At 49.6% G+C, this 12,677-nt stretch overlaps 1 protein-coding gene across 1 annotated transcript in view; it reads left to right on the top strand.

The window, feature by feature from the left end:
* AGBL1 (AGBL carboxypeptidase 1) overlaps positions 1-12,677 on the top strand; it is a gene marked incomplete at both ends in the record, with an annotated part of 230,964 nt that overhangs the window by 147,282 nt on the left and 71,005 nt on the right. The window contains 2 exons of the mRNA XM_081114799.1: positions 2,436-2,567; positions 3,425-3,601. Of these exons, the coding sequence (XP_080970925.1) occupies positions 2,436-2,567; positions 3,425-3,601 (309 nt within the window). The remainder of the gene's footprint in view (positions 1-2,435; positions 2,568-3,424; positions 3,602-12,677) is intronic.

The raw sequence follows: 12,677 nt of genomic DNA on the forward strand, positions 1-12,677 counted from the left end.
TTCCTTCCTTTAGAATCTTCCCATTGCTTGTAAACGGTCGGAAATTGTTTGCTGAGCAACGTTTAATCTTTCTGCAAGTTGTTTTTGATTTTGACACGCATCTTCATCCAATAAATGTTTTTAATTTTTGGTCTTCAAACTTTTTCGGTTGACCTGGACGTTCTTTGTATTTCACATCGAAATCCTCACTTTTAAAGCGTTTAAACCCGCGTTCACAAGGATCTTGAGATGGAGCATGTTCACCCTACGCTTCCCGAAGTATACGGTAACTTTTTCTTCAAAATAAAGTAATGAATTAAAACTTCCCGCAAATGCTCTTTTATTTGGTACGAAATTCGACATTTTTAAGCGTAAAAATATCTATGATGTTAACACCTTCAGCAAATTTGACATATGAAGTTTTGAAGCTTATCAATATAACAAAATAGCATACATATCAAATCACATACATATCAGCATATGTGTAACTCCATCTAGTGAAAAAAATCCACATTATTAACCGATATACCTAGTAACTATTGTTGCCAGTAGTATCAAGGGCAGAAATATGTTACATTCCAATTTTAATTTTTTTCTGCCACACACAGGGATACAATAAATATTTGTTGAACTGCCCAGCCAGCATGGCTCCATGAGTGAGCATCAACCTATGAACCAGGAGGTCAAGGTTCAATTCTCCGTCAGGGCACATGCCCGGGTTGTGGGCTTGATCCCCAGTAGGGGGCGTGCAGGAGGCAGCCCATCTATGATTCTCTCTCATCATTGGTGTTTCTCTCTCTCTCTCTCTCTCTCTCTCTCTCTCTCTCTCCCCCTCCCTCCCCTTTCCTCTCTGAAGTCAATAAAAACTATATTTTTAAAAAAATATTTGTTGAACCAGTTGATGAATGAGCCACCTAAGATCACCGGTTCACCTGTGGGTATTAGACTGCTCACGTTCGATGTCCCCGGCACAGAATTTCACAGAAAGGAAATTTGTGTTCCATCTTCCCGTAGGAAAGAAAAAAAACTTTCTCCCCAGAAATAACTTGGTAATTTGTCTTGTAATTGCCCCCTTCCATGCAGAGGAACACGTGTTTGTTATAATTAACAAGCACTTATTTTAGAGAATGTCATCTGATCCGCACGTAGAACGTCTCCCTCTCCAGAGGCGGCTAGACCTGCCAGGGCAGAGCTGCGGTCTCTCCCGCGGGCAAATAGGCCTCTCATTTGTCATTTATCTCGGCTCTCAGCGTCTGTGCGGATGGGGAAAAACACACACAAAAAAACTCTTTTTTTCCGTTTGAGTTCAGCCTTAAAGGAGCACCTGTCAGCATATAGGCATAGCTTCCAGCTTCCTGGAGAAATCTGTTGCTAAGAAACAGTCTTGATTTGTTTGCACACTTGTGCTGTGAATGGTAGGTGTTCAATTCATGGAGAGGAACTTAGGGGTAAGAGAGGAAGGTTGGTGGAGAATTATTCCTCAAACAATGTGTGTGTGTGTGTGTCGGGGGGGGGGTGTGTGGTTTTTTTTATTTTATTGATTTCAGAGAGAGGGAGAGAAACATCAATGACGAGAGAGAATCATGGATTGGCTGCCACCTGCGTGCCCCCTACTGGGGATGGAGCCTGCAACCCGGGCATGTGCCCTGACCGGGAATCGAACCGTGACCTCCTGGTTCATAGGTCGACACTCAACCATTGAGCCCCCCTGGCCGAGCTCTCATAATTTTTAAAAAATTATATTTTATTGATTTTTTCACAGAGAGGAAGGGAGAGGGATAGAGAGTTAGAAACATCGATGAGAGGGAAACATCGATCAGCTGCCTCCTGCACACTCCCCACTGGGGATGTGCCCGCAACCAAGGTACATGCCCTTGACCGGAATCGAACCCGGGACCCTTCAGTCTGCAGGCCGACGCTCTATCCACTGAGCCAAACCGGCCAGGGCTCTCATCGTTTTTTTTAAAAAAGCTTTTGTTCCTGTTCCCTCTTCTCGTTTTAACCCTGTGTCCTCTCCCACCACAGTATATTCTGTCATACCCTCTTCAATGCTAAACCCCTCCCAATCTAACTGTCCCCCCCAGAACTTGACCCATACAACTCTTACGGACGTCGCCGGTGATGTTAATATGCCTGGTTCTGCTACCTAAACAGTATCGACCAGAGAAAAGTTGACACGTTAAACCAGGGGTCCTCAAACTTTTTAAACAGGGGGCCAGTTCACTGTCCCTCAGACCGTTGGAGGGCCGGACTATAGTTTAAAAAAAAACTATGAACAAATTCCTACGCACACTGCACATATCTCATTTTGAAGTAAAAAAACAAAACGGGAACAAATACAATATGTGTATTTGCACGTGGCCCGCGGGCCGTAGTTTGAGGACCCCTGCGTTAAACGTTTAAGACACCAATAGATGTGCCCTGGGTTTACCACTTCCTTCGCTTGGCCGTTGTAGGTCTTCTGTGACTTCCACGGCCACTCCCAGAAGAAGAATGTGTTTGTCTACGGCTGCAGCATCAAGGAGACCCTGTGGCAGGCAGAGTCCGCCGTGGGCACACCCGCTGTCTCGGAAGATGTCAGCTACAGGGTAGGTTTGAAGTGGCCTGTCTTTCCTTTTTAAAAAAATATATTTTTATTGATTTCAGAGAGGAAGGGAGAGAGAGAGAGAGAGAGAGAGAGAGAGAGCTAGAAGCATCAGGGTTGAGAGAATCATGGCTCCGTTGCCTCTTGCACGCAACCCCAATGGGGATGGAGCCTGCAACCCCGGCATGTGCCCTTGACCGGAATCGAACCTGGGACCCTTCCGTCTGCCAGCCGACGCTCTATCCACTGAGCAACACCAGCTAGAGCTGAAGTGGCCTTTCTTGATAGAAAAAAAAAAAGCTCAAATGAAATCTATACAACAAAAATGTACGAACAATAGACAATCAATGCACCCATGTTTGGCTTCTCGAAATAGCAGACGTGACCACCCTTTATTTAGATGAAGAAAAGAAGGAAGAACCTCGAAGCCTCCATCACCTCATCTTTAAAATGACTTTAAAAATGGTGTCCAGCCCTGGCTGGTGTGGCTCCGTGGTTAGAGCATCGGCCTGTGGACTGAAGGGTCCCAGGTTCAATTCCAGTCAAGGGCACATGCCCAGCTTTCGGGCTCCATCCCCAGCAGGGGGCATGCAGAAGGCAGCCGATCCATGATTCTCTCTCATCATGGATGTTTCTCTCTCTCTCCCTCTCCCTTCCTCTCTGACATCAATTTAAAAAAAAATAATGTCCATTTCTCAGGGTTGATACAGGATTCGTAGCAGCGTACATTCTGTGTTTGGCATATTGAGGTGGGAAAGAGATGTTGAGACATCAGGTTTTACGATGCCTACCCCCAATCACCTGCAGCTCATTGCCATTTATTTATTATTATTATTATATATATATTTTTTTTTACTGTAGACTCTTCCCAGAATCCTGGACCAGCTCGCCCCCGCCTTCACCATGAGCAGCTGCAGTTTCCTGGTGGAGAAATCTCGCGCCTCCACCGCCCGGGTGGTGGTGTGGAGAGAGATGGGGGTGGCCAGGAGCTACACCATGGAGAGTAGCTACTGCGGCTGCAACCAGGGCCCCTACCAGGTAGGTGAGGCCACGGGGTGCCCACGCTTTCTGCCCCGCAGCAGTGCACTCTAAGGGGGAACTGGGCGGGGGGTGGGGGGCGGGGAGGGGAGGCTCTCTGGCCCCGCTCCCTGATTTTGCAGAACTAGCTCAGGGACTGCTCTCATGGGCAGCACAGCCTGCATGGATCCTGGAAGCTGTCTGTGCCGATCTCGCTTGTCAGTCCTCTGCCCTGGCCAGCCAGGGGCAGGGAGCCCCCCTGGACACGCACCCCCCAGCTCTTACGGAGCCGCCGCCCCGTCCTGCTACGGGTGTGGGAACATTTTACAACGAGTAGAGTAGAGGGACACGTGCCCTGCGCATCCTCAAGGCGAGGGTGTAGGTCCCTGTGTAGATGTTGCCGATGAAAATATGTGCCGTGTTTCTCTATCAGCCGCGCTCATCTCTGTCAGTGGCTCCGTCTGTCATCTTGCCGTCACCAGGGCACCCGGGGGTGCGGGCACGGCCGTGCGGCTCCCCGAGGCAAGTGGCCGTGAGACTCAGGCGCTAGTGTGGAGGGAAAGCGCTGGTATCCATCACTCCTCCCTGCAGCTCTATCAGTTGCATGAGCAGCTGGAGACGGGCTGTTCCACCGCCCTCCCCACCGCCCCACGAAAGGAGCATAAATAAGGGAATGTCCTGGCAGGATAGACCTTTCTGGAACGTGCTGGGCAAATGGACAGAGGGCTCCTTGCTGACTTCCCTTCTACCCCGAGAAGACCTGGGATTCGCCAGCGTCAAAGCTCACGGCGTTGGCTCCCACTCCCTTCCTGGGACGGCCCCGGAGACGCTTGGCACCTACACACGCCCGTGCTTGTAGAAATCTGTGAGCTCTCCGGGGGGGCGGGGGGGGGGCGGGGAGTGACAGGTGATGAAAATGATCTCGCTCTGCATCTGGCCAACGAGCGTGTTGGACACGGAGCTACAGATCCGCCCGCCTGGAGCCATTCCTTCGGTGCGACGGCCGGTGAGTCTGACCGGTGGCCCGAAAGGCTTTGCTGTTTGATGAATGAATTATCCGGCTGAAGTGGGCCACGGAATGAGCCCGTCCTTACCCACAGCCAGGGGGATGCAGGAGAAGAAGGAGGAGGTCGTTGGAGGGGCGGGGGACTGGGTGTCAAAAGACCTCACCCTTCGGCGTCCTGGCGGGGCCTCAAGCGGCTTGCCTCTGTGCCTCCAGCTGGTTCCCATGTCAAAGGCAGATCTGAGTGTCCTTGGAGGGCACGTGGTCAGGGATCTGTTCACGCTCCTGGTATTTAACACCCACAGGATTAGGGGGGAAATCAGCCTGGAATATTGCGTCTCTAAGACGTTCAGGACATAGACTTGCGTCTCTCTCGCTGTCTGCCTCTTAATGGAAAGGGGCCAGTCACTTGTTTAAAAAACAACGCCATGCCCGGCTGTGGCGTGGTTCAGTGGTTGAGCATCGACCCGTGAACCGGGAGGTCACGGTTCGATTCCTGGTCAGGGCACCTGCCCAGTGAGGGCGTGTGGGAGGCAGCCGACCCATGATTCTCTCTCATCATTTTTAAAAAAATATATTTTTTTGATTTTTTTACAGAGAGGAAGGGAGAGGGATAAAGGTTAGAAAAATCCATCAGCTGCCTCCTGCACACCCCCTACTGGGGATGTGCCCGCAACCAAGGCACATGCCCTTGACCAGAATCGAACCCGGGACCCTTCAGTCTGCAGGCCGACGCTCTATCCAGCCAAACCGGTCAGGGCTCTCTCTCATCACTGATGTTTCTCTCTCTCCCTCCCTCTCCCTTCCTCTCTGACATCAGTAAGACTCTAATTTTAAAAATAAATAAAAGAAAACTCCCCTGTATCCGCCGCAGACTCATCGGATCGGAGAACTTTCACCGACTCTATTTCTCCGCGCACCCACTCAGGCTCCGGCTTCCAGCCCCATAAGTGTGAGTGCCGTTCACCCTAAGGCAGCTGGAAACTCACGTTCCTTTGCCGTCTTGTTTGAGAACGAAATGACTCTTAGGTTCAGGCCCTCACAGACTCTCCGCCTCCCACTCACCCTGCAGGGCGGCTCTTGGGAATGATGGAAAGAGGCTTTTGCCGGAGGGCAAGGCTCAGCCTTGGCCCTGGGCCTTTTTTTCCGGGTGGAGAAGGGACTGGCTCAAGGGAGCCCTCCTGGTTCAAGACCCGGTTTCGCTTTTCACAGATGCCTTCTCCATATTGAACGCCTCCGTGCGGGGTGGCTTTCTCCTTCTCTGTGTCTCTCTGTCCTTCCAAACCTTGAGTAACTGAGCAGAACTGCAGACGGGGAGCAAGGCGATGTTGAGTGGTTGATGTTTGCAGGGGGGAGAAGAGGAGAAGGGAGGGCACCCCCTCTGGGAAGGAAGCCAGCCCAGAGTGGGTGTCAGGGTGATGTTTGCCGGAGGGATGGAGTGGGTCTAGGAGCGCTCACACCCACACTGAGCGGGAATTTCCTTCCTGCCCATATTGGAAACGACTTCCGTACCTGGAGACGCGGGGTCCCGGCCGGGTCCTGTGTTTATTATCCTGAGGTCATCTTTCCCTTCTTTGGTTAGCGTCGCCGCGCGTCCAAAAGCCGGAGGGCACGGAACGGCCCCCGCGAGGTGTAGTTATATTTATATGCTTCCTTCAGACGCATGTACAGATTTTTGCGGTTTCTAGGTTAGCTCGGCTTTCAGGTCGTTCCAGTCCTTTCTCTCCCCGCCAGCGCACGGAAGTGCCTGACCTGTGAGGATGGAAAGGGGATGCCGTTTCGTCCAGCGACGTTTACGTTGGAACGGCATTCAGGCACAGAAGCTGTCACCTTCCAATAATTATTACGCAGAGATTTTCTCTTCCATTTTCCAGTCCCGTGGTCGGCAGACGGCGGCTCGCGAGCCACACGTGGCTCTTTGGCCCCTTGAGTGTGGCTCTTCCACAAAATACCACGTGCGGGCGCGCACGTACAGTGCGATTGAAACTTCGTGGCCCATGTGCAGAAGTCGGTATTTTGTGGAAGAGCCGCACTCAAGGGGCCAAAGAGCCGCGTGTGGCTCGCGAGCCGCGGTTTGCCGACCACCGTTCCAGTCTGTAGTTGGCTAATTTAAGAAGTTATTTTTCCTCCTGCTTTTGCCTTTTGGGGGGATGGTCTCCCTTGCCGGGTTATACATTTAGATCCATCGTTTGTGTTTGCTATGAAGAGAGATTTACTTGAGCTTTTGGGGACGGGCCCAAAGCTACTGATGGCGGAGAACACGGAATGATGTATTCTTTGGGGGCTCACTTTTCAGGGGCGTCCAGTCCGTGCAGACAGCCGTGTGCCTCACTCACGAGCACGTGTGATCCTGGGTCACGTGCGCGGTGTGTTTGCACACACAAAGGTGTGCGTCTGGCCACCCCCCTCCCCCCACCCCCCTCAGGGGCTGCGCGTGGCTTGGAAGGATAATGTGAGTGACCCCCACCCCACAAGGCTGCCGACTCGGTTACGGCAACGCTGCTCACGCGTGGGACGGCAGAGCGGGTCCCTCCCCGAGGGCGACAGGAGGCCGGGACTCAGCGGACGCCCAACCACTGAGCAACACCGGCCGGGCTGCGCCAACATTTCCACGCTGGATGTGTGTGTCTCCCCCTGCCACACACACACACACACTCATATTCTCTACCACCTTCCCTTCCCCGGGGTTTAGAAAGTGGGACGCTCTCACAAAGCTTGTCTTCTCATCGAAATGTCACTCCATTTCTTCGTAGACGCAAAAATGAAATCCAGGTGCTGAGGTGTCCCTGTAGTGTGAGCCACTCTCGTACCCGTCCAGGTCAATCCCCTTTCCTTCCTTGTTGTGGCCTAACAAGTTATTTAATTTAATTTATTTTATTATTTTATTCTATTTTATTTAATTTATTTTATTATTTTATTTTATTTATTTTATTATTTTATTAATTTAATTTATTTTATTATTTTATATTTTATTCTATTTTATTTTATTCTATTCTATTCTATTTATTTTATTTTATTATTTTATTCTATTCTATTCTATTCTATTCTATTCTCTTCTCTTTGTATGATTTCAAAGCACATGATGAGCCCCTGAGTAACTCACTGCGGGCGTAATGGGCTGCTGAAATACGGTCTTCCCTCTGCAGCCCGCAATCCCATAATGTCCGCCAGCATTATGATGGGCTATTAGAAGGAATTACATAGAAACCGGGAGGCAGAGATGTCCTAAGGCTGCCAGCGGGGGCCTTGACGGAGAGGGCTATAGCTCGGGCAGCTGTGAATTTTATTTTATTATTATTATTTTTTAATCCTCACCCGAGGATATTTTTTTTCCATTGATTTTTAGAGAAAGTGGAAGGGAGAGGGAGAGACAGAGAAACACAGATGTGAGAGAGACACATCTATTGGTTGCCTCCTGCGCGTGCCCCCAACCGGGGCCAGGGGCCTGCAACCAAAGGTATGTGCCCTTGACCTGAATCGAACCCAGGACCCTTCAGTCTGCAGGCCGGCGTGCTATCCACTGAGCAACACCAGCTAGGGCTTGTTCTCTCTCTTTGAAATGGAGTGAACCCCACACCACAGACCCCAGTCCCTTCCTTGACAGTGAGGAGTGGGCGATGGTTCCATTCCTCCAGCCAGTGTATTTTTGTAAAAATATATTTTTATTGATTTCAAAGAGGAAGTGAGAGAGAGATAGAAACATCGATGAGGATCATGGATGGGCTGCCTCCTGCACGCCCCCTACTGGGGATCGAGCCCACAACCCGGGCACGTGTCCTGACCGGGAATCGAACCAGTGATCTCCTGGTCCATAAGTTGGTCAACGCTCAACCCCTGAGCTATGCCGGCCGGGCTTCAGTCGGTGTTTTAATATTCTCTGCCATGCCTGCACTCCAATGGAGCAGCCTCCCAGGTTTCTATTTTTAAAACGAAGCAGCAATTCCCTCTCTATGTCCGCGCTCCCTGAATGTAAATGAGAAGAGACTCTTTTCAGAGGACTTTGAACCCTGTGGTTAGGAGGCAGCAGTAGATATGTACCTATAAATGTATAATCATGTTATTAGTTAGATAACCTGTTGATTAGGCGGCTCACCTTTGCTTTAAGCTGAAGTTTGGGACGGGGGCTATTATATCGAAAACTCAAAACACGTAGCAGCCCTGGCCAGCTTGGCTCAGTAGATAGAGTGTCAGCCTGCGGACTGAAGGGTCCCGGGTTCGATTCCAGCCGAGGGCACATGCCTGGGTTGTGGGCTCCATCCCCAGTAGGGGGCGTGCAGGAGGCAGCCGATCCATGATTCTCTCTCATCATTGATGTTTCTATCTCTCTTTCCTTCTCCCTTCCTCTCTGAAATCAATAAAAATATACTAAAAAAACAAACAAACACATAGCAAAGTCCATCTATTGGATCAAATTCGTTCTTCATTCATCCTTTCTTTTTTAAAATAGATTTTTATTGATTTTAGAGAGGAAGAGAGAGAGAAACATCAATGATGGGAGAGAAACATGGATCGGCTGCCTCCTGCACGCCCCCTACTGGGGATCAAGCCCACAACCCGGGCCTGTGCCCTGACCGGGAATCAAACCCGTGACCTCCTGGTTCATGGGTCAGTGCTCAACCACTGAGCCATACCAGCCAGGCAGCCGTTAACATTTCTGTAAGCTAGTTCCGTCATTTATCTACGGTGTTTTGGGTAAGTTATTTATTCTTTTAAAACTTTAGTGTAGTCATCAGAAAGGGGATGGGGATGATGAGTGTACCTTTCTGAGCATATGTCTATATAAAGCACTTAGTATAGTGTCTGACACAAAACACGACTTACTCCTCATCTTCACTGTCATCTCCCTAAGTTATTGTTATACCCAGCCTACTGATGTGAAAAGCAAGATGGGCCCAGGCTGGGGTGGCTCCGTGGTCGAGCATCAGCCTATGAACCAGGAGGTCATGGGTTCGATTCCCGGTCAGGGCACATGCCTGGGTTGTGGGCTCGATTCCCAGCAGGGGGTGTGCAGGAGGCAGCCCATAAATGATTCTCTCTCATCATTGATGTTTCTCTCTCTCTCTTCCTCTCTGAAATCAATAAAAATATATTAATTTTTTTAAAAAAGCAACATGGGAAAAAATGTAAGGGGCATTCCAAATGCTACACAACCGGTCTGCGGTGGGATTAGATTTTAAGCCGTGTTCTAATTAGAATCCGGGCACTAAATCCGTGCTCCGTAATTACATACACCACATGGCCTCCTGTTGATGGAATTTTCAGGTGTCGCGAAGCCGGGACAAGCAGTTATTATGTTACATGGCCAATTTGTGTCTAAAAAAGATCTTAGCAAAATGTAATCCCGGGCAAAATATCAAAAAAGGAACTTAATGCGTATAATTGGCGAGCGCTGCATGTGTTTGGTTGCAAGAAAAAAGAGATCGCTCAAGTACAAGGTGTATGAAGAAATATTTAGGGCTTTTAATTATATACTGGCACAGCCATCGTCCACTGAGCCACACCGGCTGGGCATTTAAAACTCTGGATGGACCGCAACAGACCAGTGTTATTACCAGTGTGACCAGCCAACAATGAATAGCTCCTGTAAGCCCAGCGGTGTGGTTGAGCATCAACCCATGAACCGGGAGGTCTCAGTTTGATTCCCAGTTGGGGCACATGCCCAGGTTATGAGCTTCATCCCCAGTAGGGGGCGTGCAGGAGGCAGCCGATCTGTGATTCGCTGTTGCATTGATGCCTCTCTCTCTCTCTCTCTCTCTCTCTCTCTCCCTCTCTGTCCCTTCCTCTCTCAGAAATCAATAAAATCTTTAAAAAATATATTTCCTATAAGATGTTTGGGCCCTAGCCAGTTTGCCTCAGTGGATAGAGCATCAGCTTGCGGACTGAAGGTTCCCAGGTTCGATTCCGGTCAAGGACACATGCCCGGGTTGCAGGCTCAATCCCCAGTAGGGGACGTGCAGGAGGCAGCCAATCCATGATTCTCTCTCATCATTGATGTTTCTCTCTCTCTCTCTTTCCCTCTCCCTTCCTTTCTGAAATCAATTAAAAAAAAAAAAGATGTTTGTACACAGGAACCTCGATTGCCAAGAATACAAATCCAGAGGCTTGGGGTCAACCCCGTAGGTCTCAGTAGCCTTAACGGAAAGTACAGCCTCTTCTACTTTGCCTGTTTAAACCAAGTACAAAAACAGTGTTAGCAACGACACAGGTGCCACAGTGACTCGCTCACGAGAATTGGAGAGCAGTGTGAGTATGTCACTATTCCCATCCACGAGAGGGGTGACATATATTCCAGCTAGCAGCACAGGTTGTATCCTTAGCGACCTTTGCCTGAGGTAGAGACCTGTCTGTTGTGGTATTTACTTCTATGGACATGCCCCCGCTCTTTGGAACACTGCCCTGACCGTCTCATAAATGAGGGGCCGATGTAAAACACGGCAGCCTCTCTCCCAGGAATATGATTGTGAGATGACGTATGGAGACCCACTCGTCATATCCTATATAATAAAAGCCTAATATGCTAAGTGTCCGGACATCCGTTCAACCAACCAAAGCATAATATGCTAATGATATGCTAAGGCTGCTCAACCACTCGCTATGATGTGCACTGACCACCAGGGGGCAGATGCTCCAACCGGTAGGTTAGCTTGCTGCTGGGGTCCAGCTGATCAGGACTGAGGGAGACAGGCCGGACATGCCCTGGAGCCCTCCCGCAGTCCCTCCCTGGCCCCGATCGTGCACCAGTGGGGTCCACGGCCTGGCCTGCGCCCTCTCGCAATCTGGGACCCCTCGGGGGATGTTGGAGAGCTGGTTTCAGCCCCATTCTGCAGGCCAGACTGAGGGACCCCATTGGTGCATGAATTTGTGCACCGGGCCTCTAGTTTAAATACAAAAATGCTACTTGGATTTCACCACCTGCCTGAGAGGCAGGGAAACGATGACTCCTTGTTGAGTGTCAGGGTGAGGATGAATTTGGGATGAGCCAGAACGATGCAAGTGGAGCAGATGGCCTTGAAAATGTACGAGTGTCTCGCTCTTGAATGCTTTGAAGCGGCGGTTAGCATTGCCGGAATACGTTGGGGCCGGTGGTTAATATTCGCGCTTTGAACGAGAGGTTGAAATAGATGAACTGCAGTGTCTCCTTCAGTGCGAAGAGTCTATGACTCAGAATGATTCTGGAGAGGTGCTGGTGAATGACGAATGGCTGCGGGAAAAAGAAAACGACTTATTTTGGAGTAATCACGGAAAGGAAATGGAGAACGGTTTAAGGCTGAAGTGACTTTTGGCGTCGTCTCTGAGCCGAAGTTACACAGGGCATAACTAGCCTTGTGTTGTCTCATCTGCCGTAGCGTCGTGTGTCCTTCCCCTAATCCCCTGGTGTATTTTCTCTGTAAAGACGACACGGGTCACGTACCCAAAGTTGTTTCCATTTTCATTTGAGCTGGCGTCAAACCCGGGGGCAAGTTTTCCGTGAGGCGTCGTAACAGAGTGGGTTCGGATTTCCTCTGTATTTAGACTTTTCCGTCCTGCTCTCCATCTCCTATTTTAAATGACACTGTGTCGGCTTTTTCTTTTTCTTTGGAATTGACTTATGCATTCTTCTAAGTCCCTCAAATCCTTTAGAAATTGGATGAATAGATGGATAAGTGGTCATATGTATAATGATTTGGCAAATCGGTAATTTCCTTTTGGTAAGTGTGAGTAAGCAGTGATGTCATCATGTTCCCTGATGACCTAGTAAGCGGTCAGTCTCCACCATTGCCAGCCATTTCTTCCGTTATCCAACATCCAGGTGTCTTTCCCCTCCCCCTCAGATCGGTTCCCATTTGATAAGCATCAGCCCTGATCCAGTACTTATTCTGGGGAGTGGTGATAAGCAGTGGGCTCTCATTGGTTCATAGCAAATTGATTGACAGTGTCCTAGGCTCTGATTTGCATATTGTTATTAGGGTTCAGTGGATGCTGGATACGTATGTGAAGGTCCTTCGCACAAGGTAAGTCACAGGTTGAAAGTAAAGCTTGTAAAAATATCAGCTGTTTTCAGATGGCTCTGCTTTGGCCCCGGCTGGCGTGGCTCAGTGGTTGAGCATCGGCCTA

The sequence above is a fragment of the Myotis nattereri genome, assembly GCF_964212035.1.
Source record: "Myotis nattereri genome assembly, chromosome: 21".
Classification (NCBI taxonomy): domain Eukaryota; kingdom Metazoa; phylum Chordata; class Mammalia; order Chiroptera; family Vespertilionidae; genus Myotis; species Myotis nattereri.